The sequence below is a fragment of the Coccinella septempunctata genome, chromosome 3, assembly GCF_907165205.1.
Source record: "Coccinella septempunctata chromosome 3, icCocSept1.1, whole genome shotgun sequence".
Taxonomy (NCBI): Eukaryota; Metazoa; Arthropoda; class Insecta; order Coleoptera; family Coccinellidae; genus Coccinella; species Coccinella septempunctata.
In genome coordinates this window covers 43,523,484-43,537,880 of record NC_058191.1, presented here as the reverse complement: position 1 = coordinate 43,537,880, position 14,397 = coordinate 43,523,484, and the positions used below count along the sequence as shown (strand labels likewise).

The window sequence follows — 14,397 nt, the reverse complement described above, 5'->3', positions numbered from 1 at the left end:
CGCAGGTGAAAAGCGCGGGTGGAAAGCGCGGGTAGAAATTGGAAAGTTTTTTTGATAGATAGATTGAAGCCATGAGATCTGGAACATCAAATCACGCAATACAACGCATAAAAAGTCAACCCTCAGTTATGGTACGGATGAATGTCATTCGATTACTCACTGAAGACATTCCAGCAACGCAAACATCTGCCCTCGAGGTATGCCCGATCAAAAAATAGATCCGAAACGGAAAGAGACAACCAACCCCGATGGAAGTCCAGCAGCATTCGCCATATGTCACGTGATATTCAATATTCCGACCCGAAAAAAAACTGGCAGCAAATTAATGACCGTTTATGAAAATGACACCCTTTACGTGTCATCTGCCATACGGGCCCCGTTTTCCGAATTTTAAAACAAAGTCGTGCGGAAAATGAAAGAATACACCCGAGCAGGGAGGTTGGTCCATCAGACACGAACTTGCTGCCCATCTGCTGAACGAAATAGGATTCTCATGCCACGGGAGTCTACCCAATTAGCCGTACAGGTAATTGTTGCTATCAAGTTACAACTACACCCACCGTAATTTTTCGTATGATTATAACAAGGCTAATTATCTTTTCGTTTCTTCTTGTTGCGATGGTCGGCACAGCCTTGCGTGGTTTGGAATCATGATATAAGTTGCGAGGTTGGGTGGCTGCGACAAAGTATACTGTGTGGAACATGCTATTGTGAAGATCCTGTTCTTTTGTGACATATTGAATGTCATAAACGTAAGCGAATATGGCACTTTTAACCTGAAACCATGGGCGAGCGTCAAAATAAAAATGAGGTAGAATCTCATATTCTGCATGCACGTACTGCTTGACTATCCTTATTTTAAGAAGGAAAGTCTATGAAAGGCAGATAAAAATAGCCCCCACTTCTTTGTAAACTACTGGAAGAGCCAGAATGAGCAGACGTCGTTTGTGAAAGAATCTTATAGCCAATTCATAGTAATGTTGATGATAACAGTAGTAATTTCGAAACTTTGAATAACGGTGTTCCCCAAGGATCAGTTTTAGCACCATTTCTTTTCAGTTTATATCTATGTGATATCCCTATACTACTTTTACTGACAAATTTATATACACTGATAATATCACTCTCGTATTTCTTCATTCTGATCGATCTATAGATTTAGAAATTTCGAGAAATTACTTTTTCCAGTGGCGTTTGCATCCTAACCCAAATAAAACTGAGGTTTCATCAAAAATATAGAAAATTGAGAGTAGTTTTCCAAAATTCTTCTTTGGAACATAACAGCAATCCAAATTATCTAGGAGTAGCCGGATTCCTTGTTGAATTTCAAAGCCCATTTAGAAAATTTGCGTTTTAAGTTGAAAACTAGGAATAATATCCTGCCTGAACTAGCTGGTACTTCATAGGGTGCTGATGCATCCACTCTTGAAATGGCAGCCCTAGTTTTGTTTTTTTCGGCTGCTGAATATTGTTGTCCCGTTTGTATTCATAGTGCTCATGTGCAAAAAATTGATGTACTGCTAAATATTTCTATGAGAATTATTACTGGAACTGTTAGATCTTCACCTATGTTCTGTCAAACGTTCGTACACAGAGTGCAGTTATATATTCTCACCTCATCAATCAAATTTTAGAATATAACAAGCTTCTATGACTTACCTTGTGATATGTGTTATAGGTTTAATTTTAGATGACTTACCTTGTATGAGTTGAAGGTTTCTTTGTACAATATACAATATGTTTCCCTCAATTTTCAAGAACTTCTGTCGAATAAGCTATCTGAACGATACTTATCATTCACATATCTATATTGTGTTACTTTTAGTACAAGACAATCTGCTTATTCTTCATTTCTTCTAGTATCACTAATAATAAATTTCTCGAAAATTCCTCGTTTCTGGATCAGAATTCATATTTCACTAGATCTGTAATTTTCACATTACTTACTTCAATTTTCAATACTACTTGGGTTGAATGAAAAACGCTATTTACAATAATATATCTATTTTTTTACATTTTATATACAAATTTTTGGTATAGAGCCGTATTGATTGAACGTGATGTTCAACCGTCGAAATATAATAAAAATCTATGAAATATTTCAATCAAATCTACCCTAATTTAAGACTAGTATCGATATTGCTAGTTGCTAGTTGATAACAAATAAATAGATAAATAATAAATTATAACAGAAGTCTGATTATGAATATCCGTAAAAACAACAACCATAGTCGAATTTTTTCTTCAGTGTCAATAAGAAATTTATAATAATTTATCGAATAAATAAGAGATCAAGAATCAGTCCGAAATATAGAAATACATCACGCATTGTCTCATGATGTCCCAAAAATAGATAATTCTACATTTTCTAATTTCAAATAATAAAATATTCCTTTGAATATTTAAGTACTCTTCCATTTTCGTGCGATTCAAATATTCATAGGATTTCAATTTTTTACAAATGACAATAGTGTATACAATCTATTGTTCTAGTAAAATATAATAAGTAAATCATTTCGAGAAATAGTCAAATAAGTTATTAAAATATTTTTTGATTACCAATCAAAGTTTCGCTTCAGGTAAATGGGTGGATTCTTACAGAGTGTCCCATTAAATACTTCGATTTTCATCCCCCTCCTTATTCTCCCTAACAATGGTCAGTTCTTTGTAATCCTGTTGACTCCTAGACTCTACCTTCTCCCACTCCCAAACACCTTCCAAGGGTACTTCGTTGGCAAAGTCAAAGTTCCACTTAGCTGAAGCTTCATTGCTGCGACTTATTACAGGATCCAACATTGCCATGGCCTCTTCACAATCGACCAGATCACTTTGGTGACACTGCGATGGAACTGGCTCGTCACCAAAATCCAGCCTTCTTCTCACTCTCGTCAATCTTCTCCTTCTGTCGTCATTTGCATCTCGTTCAATATCTCTGGCATTATCTGCCATTTGGTCAGTCTCTTATTTTCTGGAAAAGAATAGAAGGTCAGTAAAAAATCGAGTGTCGGTAAACTAGACTAATGAAATTATATCGGGAGTAAAGGTAGGCTATGGAAGGTTGATATTCTGTGATTCTCAGCTACTGCTTCTGCTGAACCATATTCCAATTGTCCAGTTGGTGTTGAGAAATCAACACAAGTGTGAAGTGTAGAATCTAGTGTTTGAGACTTTTGTTGTATTGGATTCATCAGCAAATCATTAATCAAAATTCCGGAGCCTACTTGACATGATATTCAACTAGCTTGTTACTTTTTATGTGTTTCGCAATTGCATAACAAAGATCGATAACTAAATTTCAACGAATCATTGGAAATAAAGAGTCCCCATTGATTTCGAAGCTGTCGAAAGAATTGGGGGCTCTCCAATTATTCTAATCAGATTCCGTCGAATTTTATCACCATTCGAATAATGACTCACGCATCAGAGGAGTCAAAACAATAGGAATTGTTATTGGTAGAACGCCATTGTGAGAAATATTCAGCGATTCGTTGCCGTTAGTCTGAAAAATCACGAATCATTATCAGTGCTTTGACACCAGCCACGTTATCTGCTTCCAATTCAATAACAAAGATAATTTAGCCATCCGATAGCGCATATATTAAATCTTGTAATTGTTGTTTTGACAGCAAGTCGACGTTTGAGGGCCGGTTGATGAACTTGTAGAATTGCATGCACACGCGTGTATGGAGCATAAAAATGCTCGAAATGAATCAAAACGCGAAAAACATGGCATGTCCATTTCGTCAATTATTCTTCATCCTTCAAGTTATAATTCCACTAAATTTTGAAGCACCTCAAACAGTTACTTCTTGAATAACAACAAGACAAACACATTTCTTTGAAATAATTTATTTTTATGAATGGCGAAGCTTAAATTATCATCAGTTCAACCGTCTCTGAAACACAGTTGCCATTCTGCACAACAAACCACCAAAAAAAAAACCTCAGAAACAGATAGAAAAACAATAAAATTGAATAGTTAGCTTGTTGGTAGTCCCCACTCAGATATTGTTTCTTATTAGATGAATTTTTCGTTTCTCCTAATAAGATCCGCTGATCTAGAACCCAAGATATTCTAATTATGTACTTTATGCAATATGCGGTCGTTTTAGATTAACCATTCATGTATCAGCTTCCTGTGTGCAGATTCGTTATCGACTGTATTTGAAGGACTCTATAGAAGAAATTATAGTTCGATTTCGCTCTTTTGTTCTCAATTTTAGGCTTGAAGACAGGATATTATACTTTACTCAATAATATCTTCGATATTGAAAACGTGTTTTAGAAATGACAAAATTGTTACTATAAACGTTGAATGGTTCACTGATTTCGAAGGTACAACTGCTATTTTGCTCAGTGGTTAAGGCTGTTGTATCTGTTGTCGTCTCCTAGCTATTACATATTTCAAAATGTTTTTCTTCCCATTTTGATTCAACATAGTTGACACGTCCCAAACATTTCGAAAATGATGAGCATTTTCATGAAATTTACAGGGTTTTTACTTTTATTCTTCCTAAGCCACGAGTCTGAAAACGTAAACAGAAAAAAACGCTGAAAATTTGACTCAGAAATTTTCGACAGTTCCATTTTTCGAAATAGACAGAATTGAAATTGGAAAATTTATGATTTGAGGAAAATTCAGCTGTAACTGAAAAAGGTTTTTTGTTACTCATACATTATTTTAGAATTTCCGAACGTAAAAATGGGTCTTCAGAACCAAGAGCTACGAAGATCAACGTCATCGAATTCTGTATCGCTTTTGAAACAATTTTCAGACAAAATAGTTATCCAACCTATATTTTCATTGAATTATAGTGGTTGAAGATGATAAACCTTTCCATTTCATATCTAAATATACCAGAATATTTCGAAAGAATTCAGTATCATTCCTAGTATAAGGAATTCAAAAGAAGAAATCACACATAGAATAATTTCACCAAGGAACACCCTGTACATAATCAGTATGAGAACAAACACGTAATCCAGACCTCGAATTATTTAAAAAAAAATCTAGCTGATAGAATCTAGATATGGTGAACGCTCAAATCTTGTCAAATTTCACCGAAAAAAAATACCACCCAGACGGGAGCAATTTCGAGAAATTCCTGACACGTAAAAAACGTCATTCTGGACTCACCTTCAATGTCAACGATTGCACTTGTCTATTTCTGTATTTTTAAGGAACGTTTACGTACACAAAGTCACACCATATCTTCAAGATGACAATCGATTTCGCGTTGTGTGCGAGATAGCTGTATACGGGAATCGTCTAACCTCAATTATTTGGTACCCGACGCCGTGTTTTCAGGCGTCGTCGTCGTCGTTTTCGTTTAGACGCCGCTCTAGCCTGCTCGGCTGAATGCAATCGATAACTAGGGACCTGCGATGATGACTCAGGAAGAGCAGCATGCGCACGATGCACTCCATTTTATTATTATCAGAGTGCGAAATGTTAATTATTTCAGCAGTGTACGATTAATTAAAACGGTCCTGGTCACTTCGGTGGTCTGTGCGCGAATCTGCGTATTTCGTAAGGTTGCTTCGATCGTCTCCAGATAAAAAACGAGTGAGATATGTGCAATGTATTGACGCCATAGGGAGCAAATGAGAATAACAGAGGCACACAACAAATTCACCAAAATTTGCAAGCTTTGTTGCCCTCGAGCCTATTGTTTACATTCAAATATCGCGTATTACTGTTTATTGTTTACAAATTTTATAATTTTCAGCTTTTACACCATAAAGTTCATCACAGATCTAAAATACCCTAGACACACTTATCCGAACTATTTGCTCAGTCGAAATGATGTGGAAAATTAAGGTTCATTCAACCAAATCACAACGTTCTGTTTCATAAATGCGTTAAACATTCACATACATTTCATCAAGCTAATATTTCCAAATAACACCATCAGAAGTTCATCCAGATATCACCCATACCTGATATTCAAGAAAAAGAATAAAGTTGGAACAAATAAGAAAAAAATTAAAACAGTGCGTGAAGAATAAGAGAACAGATGCAAAAGAGCATTCGTCGAAATAAGTTTTTATAACACATTAATCACAATCAAGAGAATTCCGAATAGGCTTCTAATCAAAGAAGGTTTCGTTTTCATTTGCCCTCTTCAGATCAACATTCGACCATATTGGTCATATGAAAGGATTGCGTCACTCTCACCAATCATAAAACCTAATAAGAGCTAAAAATTTATGATAATCTACGAGTCAATTTTAGAGCAACTGTGTAAGTAGGATGTGGAAAGGTTGTCTAAGGAATTATGGATGTGGCTTTTTAAGCGGAGCAGTCTTATCGTATATGTGCTCTATAATGAACCAAGACCATATTATAAGAATGATATTCAACCAATATGTATTTGCGTCATTTACCTTATTCTTTTTTAGGTCAACAGAAGTGAAAAACTTTATATCAATTTAAGTCCAAAAATACAACCCTGGAAAATTTGGAACTCTAAACCTAAAATTTTGTATTTTCATAGGCATTTCCTTCAAACTTGGCAGGGACGAATAGAATACGGTATCCATTCTTATTGAAAATAACTTTCTGTTTCATTTATGGAAATTATTTTCATACAGGGTCTTTGAATCGTACAAATATGTGAACAGTAGATTCTTGAGTTAAAAAAAAACACTTCATCCTATACCATTTTTTCCTGATAAAAAGAAGCTATGCCACCTCTAGAGAAACAAAATTCTCTTCAGGATAACAAGCTAAATATATGACAGAATTGTATTCAGCCAAAGTACCCGATTTTTAAAATGTCACAGATACTTTTCAATTTCTGAACATCAAATTACTTGAAAACGGCGCATTATACGAAAAAATAAGAAGAATTTACACTAGATAGCGTCGAATTTAATTTCCAGAGTTAGGTTCTTTGATTTTTTGGTATTTTTATGACACTTAATGGCCATAATGAGAAAACTGGAAGACGTGGGTGATATCTTGTGTTCGAGAAAGATTCATCAAAGGAATAAAAAACTGCATTCCGATATGCATTTCATTGTATAAAACCGTTATAAGTTTTCTATGGATTTTGAGAAGTATCCCACAGTTTGAATGACTCCAGGGATAACTGTAATAATAGAGACCTGTAATAATTCATTTGATCTGTGATATTTGTTCTGTAATTTTACTATATGTACCCTGTATAAACAGTGAATCCTAACACCCTGTTCATCGTTATAAAAATTGCAAGCAATTTTTTCTACTCTACATTGATTTCGATGAAAAATTCGAGTATCAGGATAGTTCGTTAGTTCTGCAGAATGAATTTGAGACAGTTGAAGGTTGGAGTGTATCTCTCCACCTATTTCAGTAAAAGAAGCCTCCTTGATCTAGCTCTACACCTCTAAAAAGTCGAATTATGAGAAATTTATATGAAAGAAGTGTTTCATTAGATACCAGGATGTTAAACACGAAAATTCGATTAAACCATTATGCAGTTGTGAAATAATAAACATCGTTAAGTAAGTTTACGACTTCAGAAAGGAGAAAAGACGGTTTTCCTTGTAATTTAAGTGTACAGAAGTTGAATGATAAAAGAGAGAGCAATGTTTTATGAAGACGACCACAAAATATCACAAAACAATGCAAAATCGCATTGAACCCCATCTCATTTAACAACCAATCGAAATAAGACGAAAATAAGTAAAATTTTCCAGTGATAACTCACCATGATGGCGTCACCTGACGTAGACACCTCTTCGCGGCCGAAACCCGCAACTTCGAACTTTGCAACAGCACAAATGACCGACGAACTCTTATTTTGTATTGTTTTTCGTCTGGGAAAACGAAACAATCGCGAGCAAAAAGCCCGACCAATGGTTTTTCGTCTACACATCGCTCCCTCTCTTTTGTTCCGTCTATTATTATTCGGATTAATTGCACGCCACTTCCGCTTTACGGTCCGCGGCACTGGGAACAATCTCGGTTTCCGACAGTGGCGTACGTCGACGAGGCCGCGTAAAAAACGCGCCTTTGTAAGGACGCCGCCGACGCGGGGGTGAGCAGGCGTCGTTCGGTCACATAAATTACCTCGGTTTTTCGTTGCCGACCGGTATACATCCGTCCGTATCGTACAGAAAGAGCGACGACGGTTCCGATAATGATCGTCACGGTTTTACTGGTTTAAAGGCGTGTAAACATCAACTATTCCTTGTTGAAGCAGGATGATTATCCTATTTCAGGTGGAAGAAGGTGTGTCTGATTTATTTTGTGACGATTTCGAATCAGAATTTGATTGGCGGAAGTGGCTGACAATTTTTGTTCAACTTGGCTGAAGCTACTCTTATTTCATTCCCACATAACTAGTCTTCTACTACTAGAAATTGATGGATTGTTTAAGGATTTCGAGTCTTTTTAGGGTGTTCTATCGACGACCTGAATAAATTTCATCAATCCAAGTTGCTTTTCCGAACAATATTTGAATTTATAGACAGGGTGAATCTTTGTCTCGTGCAAATTTTTTAACAGTAGATTCTTGAGGTCAAAAGACACACTGTTCTCTTTACCATTTTTCCCGATTTGGTCCTGATGAAAAGATATAGCCATTTTAAGTCTTCATAATGAGCCCTGGAAAACGAAATTCTCTTCAGAATAACAAGCTAAATCTGACGCTACAGATCTGTGGATCTTTTAAAAAGGTTGGTATTCAGCCACCGATTTTTTAAATTCCTCACATAATTCTTGAACATCAAATAACTCGAAAACGGCGCATTATACGAGAAAATATGAGGAATACTTTTATTTTACAAAACGTTGAAATATTCATTAGATAGCGTCTAACTTACGGCCGGTTTCATAATCAAATCTAAAGTCGGTTTAATTTTAAAGCTTCTTTTAACCCTACTAACGTCCACTTTCATAATTAAATCACTTTAAGCTTAAAGCTTCCTTTTCGGCCGGTTTCATGATGGAATCTTATTTTGAAGCATCCTTTAACCCTACTAAAAATGGCACTAAAGAAAGCTTTAAGCTTAAAGTGACTTTTGATTCGATTATGAAACTGGACGTTAGTGTCATTTTCAGTAGGGTTTAGGGACGCTTTAAAATCAAAGCGACTTTAGATTTTATTATGAAACCGACCGTAAAAATGACACTAAAGGAAGCTTTGAGCTTTAAAGTCCAATTTCTTAATCAAATTCAAAGTCACTTTAAGCTTAAAGCTTACTTTACTGTTTTAGTAGGGTTGAAGGAAGCTTTAAAACTAAGTCGACTTTAGGTTTGATTATGAAACCGGCCGTTAGTGACTTTGAATTGGATTATGAAACGGGACGTTAGTTTCAAAAGTTGGGTTCTTTGAATTTTTGGTATTTTTATGACACGTAATGTTCATAATGTGAAAACTGGAAAACGTGGGTGATATGTTGTGCTCGAAAAAGATTCATCGAGTGAATGAAAAACTGTATTCTGAAATTCATTTTATTCGATAGAACCGTTTGTTAAATGAACAAAAAATAACATTTTTTTATGGTTTTCTAACAGCCTGTATCTTTACCGAGCCGATTCGGTAAAATTGGTAAAGGAAAAAGTGTTTATTTTGATCTCAAAAATCTACTGTTAAAATATTTGTAAGGGTCAAAGACTGACCCCAGTATACTGAGTGTTCCACTGTTCTCACATCTATGATAAATGTGACTGTTACATAAGGTGTTTTTCGATATTCTTTAAGTTTTTTTCTAGAAAATCATCATAACAACGATATGATACAGGCTGTTCTATGACTGCTCTGTTCATTTCCAACAGTGAATTCCAACGAAATTCATATCTAAATGTAACTCTTCTTTCAGATATCGATTGAAATTTATTTTGGGAGGATTTTGCATCTCTTCATAAACTTTTTAGGGTAACTCTTCTTTACATATCCTGAATCCTTGAGATTTTATTATCTTTTCCTATTCAACTTTAAGAAGTCTTAAAATCTGAAAAGTTCAAGATAGTGAAATATTTTATATTTCTGAACGTTGTTGGAGCTAAATTAGAGTGTTTAGAGCAGGATGGACGGAAACCAAGTCCAATTTTTCAGGGACATTCAACAAAATTATGAAAATCTGTCCATTGGACATTTCAACAATCTCTGTTGAATTATATTTGGTACGTTGAGCTTCTGGAACAAAACAGTCGACAGATCTTCATTCTACAAGACAATCTACACCGTCATTATGTTGTTAGTTGCAGTAGATACGGATATAATGAAGCACGAGCTTATGTTCCACTTGCGTGAACTCGATGGCGCTTATACTTGGAAAACCGAGAAAAAAATAGTACTGGATGCTAGCAAACAGATGAATGATTCGCGCAAAATACTTTTTAATGGTTTGGGCGCATCTAAGTGTATCAATTCGAAAAAAATCGGTCACTGGGATGAAACGGAGATTGTTAACATCTAGCCAAATTAGATAGATGGTCTTTAGTTTAACCAACAATCGAAATCTTGATGTCTCGAAGCGTAAACTGTGAAATTTTCGAGAGAAAGATTCATCATCGCAAATGGTGAACCACAGTCGAAATGAAGAAGAGAATTCATTTAAGATTTCTGTGCTCTACTCTACAGTCAATACATTTTGAAAACCTGAAATAGAAAGGCTCTGGAAAATGAAATATTTGTAGGTATACCTAAAACATTCATCGTTTTCTTACCTCTCCCTATAGTCGCCGACCCTGCCTGATGGAAATTCTCACATAATTCAATTCATATTCTCACCAGCAACTATCTATTTCGCATGCAGATTAGCTATAAGACTGAAACGAACTGAACCTTTCCTGACTGGCAAGGATACCCACTGACTCTATAATGATAAAACAACGGACAACTTTGTGTTATTGTTGTTGTGTTACGAATGAAGTTAAATATACGAATGCCGCATCTACACATATCCACGTTTACCGGAACATCGGATGGATCTTGATGATGAGGATAATTACGATCGGCCTTTTGAATCAATTTAAGTCGTCGGGGTTGAGCACCTATGTCGGTAATTTTTTTAATTAGTGCGTGAACAGTTACTGCGACTGACGTCTATACGCTCTGAATACATCGAGGAGCGACTGCTTGGTGGGCTCTGCTCCGATTCCAGCCATACTGGCTCCACGAAAATTATAATACTCCGATAATATCAGAGACATCACTTAATATGTTAAAAACTATGCAAATACTGTGGGTGAGGTTTTAAAGAATAGGTCCCACCCAATTGAAACTTATTCCTCCGAAAAATAACACATATTAACTTGTCAACCCCTTGAATACTGCAGCGGTTTCTTTTCATCCCATAAACACGCGTGAAAATAAGAAAACCGTAGCTACAAATAACAATTATGGTGGATGCGCATTCTTCCACAGCAATATTTTTAGCTCGTTCTGATAGACTACCTGTATATCGTGAATCATATATTCCAGACCTTTTCTAATATGCTTTTGTAACGTTGAATTCTGAAAAGGTGCACAGCTTTCCAAGAAAATGAAATTTGTAACATTCATTCAACTATGTAGGTAGGTAACCCTTTCGAGTTACTCATGATTTTGAATAAGTTCCTAGGAAGGTTGCAGAAGGGTCGAAATCTTGTTGTTAATTGTTTTATTACCCTACTTTGTGACGGCCCAAAGGTCCACTTTCTGGAGAATATCAAACCGTTGGACGCAAACTGAGTCATATTTAGTGAAACGTAAAAGTTTTTTGATTCCCTCAAGTTCTGAACTAATTATCCGAATGAAATTTTTAGCTGTGTCGAAGTTTAGGCATCCCAGTATACTACCATCAGCTCATTTTCAGAAATAAATCATTTACAAACTGGCGAATTACCAAACAGAAACATATAGATATTTTGAAACCAGTTTCTCATTTTTCTGACCCTAATTGTACCGCCAAGAATCGGAAGTGTGAAATTTCCTTGTTGAGAGGGGAAATTTTGCTAAACGGCATTTCCCCACAGAGGGGAGTCAATATCTACCCACTTTTTCAAATAATGGGACTTGAAACGAAGTTTTCTTGTGCAGATGCATGTCCATATTTAAACACAAACAAAGAAAACGTGAGAACATACCTTCTTTCTATGTATATCTCGGAAAAACACCACTTTTAATATCAATTATTATAAATCATTGTAAATTGTATAAGTTGAAATATGAATGACAACTGTCACGTTTGAATTTGCCTCCTTCTACCACCGAACTTACACCGGCGTGTATGCATGGTTGCCTATCACATTAATCACGGAAATTATTAGATCGCAAACAATAATAATAGACTTAACGGGACTCCTTCGAGTAGATTCAAGAACAAGAACTATTGTTCTCACATAATGGGAATATTTATAAAATAGTTCACTTGACCCAGATACGAAAATAGGTGGTGCGGTGAATAGAGTTGTAAATTATCAATTCATCTACTTTGATAGGTGGCAAAAATTAGAATTTCCGATTATTCATGGTTTGACGTGTTGAAGTCAATGCTATATGCTAATTATTTTCGACACAATAGTAATCAGTTATTTCCAGGTGCGGTATCTCGATTACCGATAACAATATAGGGCGGTTGTGTCATCCCATCCCTCTAGTTTTTTGACGAGCTCAATTTCTGAAATTCTACCTGCCATTCCAATAAAAGCGGGAACTCGTTCAAATCGGTAATATTGTTGATATGGGGGTACTACCTGTTTTAGGCGGGAAGTAAATAAATCTGACCAGACAATATGTCTAGTCTGAAGGTGGCGTAACATCAACATATGTTTCAACGTTCATATCGGAAATCAAATAAAATCATATAAATTATTATGAATAAACCTTTCATTGTAACAACTCAGCCTTAATTAATGACCGATTATGGTTGAATTAATGAAGTTAAATTATCTTCTATTCTTTGTGCACTGTACGAATAAATTGAAATAGATTAAATTCAAGATAGTCCTAGGAAAGGCGATAATGTCATCATAAAATTTATTCATTTTTAATTTCTATGCATTTTGGTAATTGATGATTTCCGCTAACTGTGGTTTAAATAATTCTTCGAGTGTATTAAAATAGAACTTTATACCGCGAAAATTCGTAGGTACCGCCTTCCATCCAAATACCCGATTTGAATTTCGAAAAATCAACAAACATTATCCGAGCGTAGATGAAGCCACGCTAACTTTCAAATTAATCGCGGCCTCCCCTACAAACTCTTCGTAATTGGAACAGTCCACGCTGAGCGTCCCTTCTCGACCAATCACAGGCCTCCAGTGTGCGCTTGCTTTGCGTTCGCCTTGAAATTGTCAGTCACTTACGAGTTGGCTGGCTTCGTTCGTAGAGGTTTGTTTGTTCGTTCAATCGTTGTGCGTCGTGATTTTTGGTGCATGAGTTCGATCGTACGCATTGATTGAGCTGAGAAAAACCGCGTCCACAGTGTAAATAATAGTGAAGAGTCACGTGGATACGAATATTTAGAACGAGACGAGTTATTTTCGTTTTCTACGAGTGCTAAAACTTTGGCGCACTGAATAAACTAAGTGACAGTTGTTGCAATCTCGACTTATCATTATCCTTATTGGAGTGTTTTATTGGTTGCGGAGTTGTGAACTGTAAACAAAATGAGCGTAGGAGTTTATTATAACAAACCACACACCAACCTTTTCCAGCCTAAGCCCTACAGGCGGGAAGTGCAAAAGGTCAAAAGGCAACTTTTTGGACCGTACGATGCTGAAGCTACACAACGTTTCGTTAGCCAAGAGTTGGAAAAACGTATCGTCACCCAGACTGAACGTTGGAATTTCGATTTCGTAAATGATAAACCTTTGAGTCCCAATGGCAAATACGACTGGAGACCAGCTTCACCTGCTGTCAAATGCTCTAGACCCATGAAGAGGAGACCGTCCAAAGATCTGGAATTTGACAATCACGATTTGTATTGCTTACCTGAGAATATATGCCACCTGAAAATTGAGAAAACTGCTGTGGAAGAGGAGAAAACTCCGCCAAAGAACAGTCACAAAACACAATCACTCATCACAGGTATGTTTTCGATCTTACTGCTTTATCTGATATGTCGAAATAATGATAGAAGAAAAGCGTCGAGAGTCTAGCTAGGCACTCCTAGAATGAAATCTTATCTCCGTGTTTAGATACATGAAGCCCGCCCGAATAGGCGATAGTGCAACGTATCAAAGTCGAAACAGTTTAGTAGGATCGTAAAATACGGTTTCTCCGGTCGCATCTATCAATCCCATTCACTGGGAGCTTTCATCCATAATCCTCGATATAAACTTGGACGTTGTACACGTGCGGACAAGCCATCAACCGGTTTCAATTGCAAATCGCTGAGCAAATCATTAAATGCACACGCATCTTCGCCGACTTGTTTATCGAGCGAATCTATTACCTTCGATTTGTTGGGGATTTAGCC

The 14,397-nt window shown here is 36.2% G+C and overlaps 3 protein-coding genes across 7 annotated transcripts in view; 1 reads left to right on the top strand and 2 right to left on the bottom strand.

The window, feature by feature from the left end:
- The window catches only part of LOC123310480 (head-specific guanylate cyclase), a 110,020-nt gene that overhangs the window by 93,650 nt on the left and 1,973 nt on the right, over positions 1-14,397 (bottom strand). The window lies entirely within an intron of this gene.
- LOC123310485 (cyclin-dependent kinase inhibitor 1B-like) lies at positions 1,988-14,006 on the bottom strand. Of its 5 annotated transcripts, none has more exons than XM_044893960.1 (2): positions 13,911-14,006; positions 1,988-2,968 (listed from the first exon to the last, which is right to left on the bottom strand). In XM_044893960.1, the coding sequence occupies exon 2, from the start codon at positions 2,947-2,949 to the stop codon at positions 2,611-2,613; it is 339 nt and encodes a 112-aa protein (XP_044749895.1). In that variant the 5' UTR covers positions 2,950-2,968; positions 13,911-14,006; the 3' UTR covers positions 1,988-2,610. The 5 variants fall into 5 exon arrangements, with proteins under 5 accessions (XP_044749895.1, XP_044749896.1, XP_044749897.1 ...); XM_044893961.1 differs by lacking the exon at positions 13,911-14,006 and adding an exon at positions 12,062-12,192; XM_044893962.1 differs by lacking the exon at positions 13,911-14,006 and adding an exon at positions 10,661-10,818.
- LOC123310483 overlaps positions 13,264-14,397 on the top strand; it is a 22,894-nt gene continuing 21,760 nt past the window's right edge. The window contains exon 1 of the mRNA XM_044893955.1: positions 13,264-14,006. Coding sequence (XP_044749890.1) covers positions 13,586-14,006 — 421 coding nt within the window. The 5' untranslated portion in view covers positions 13,264-13,585. The remainder of the gene's footprint in view (positions 14,007-14,397) is intronic.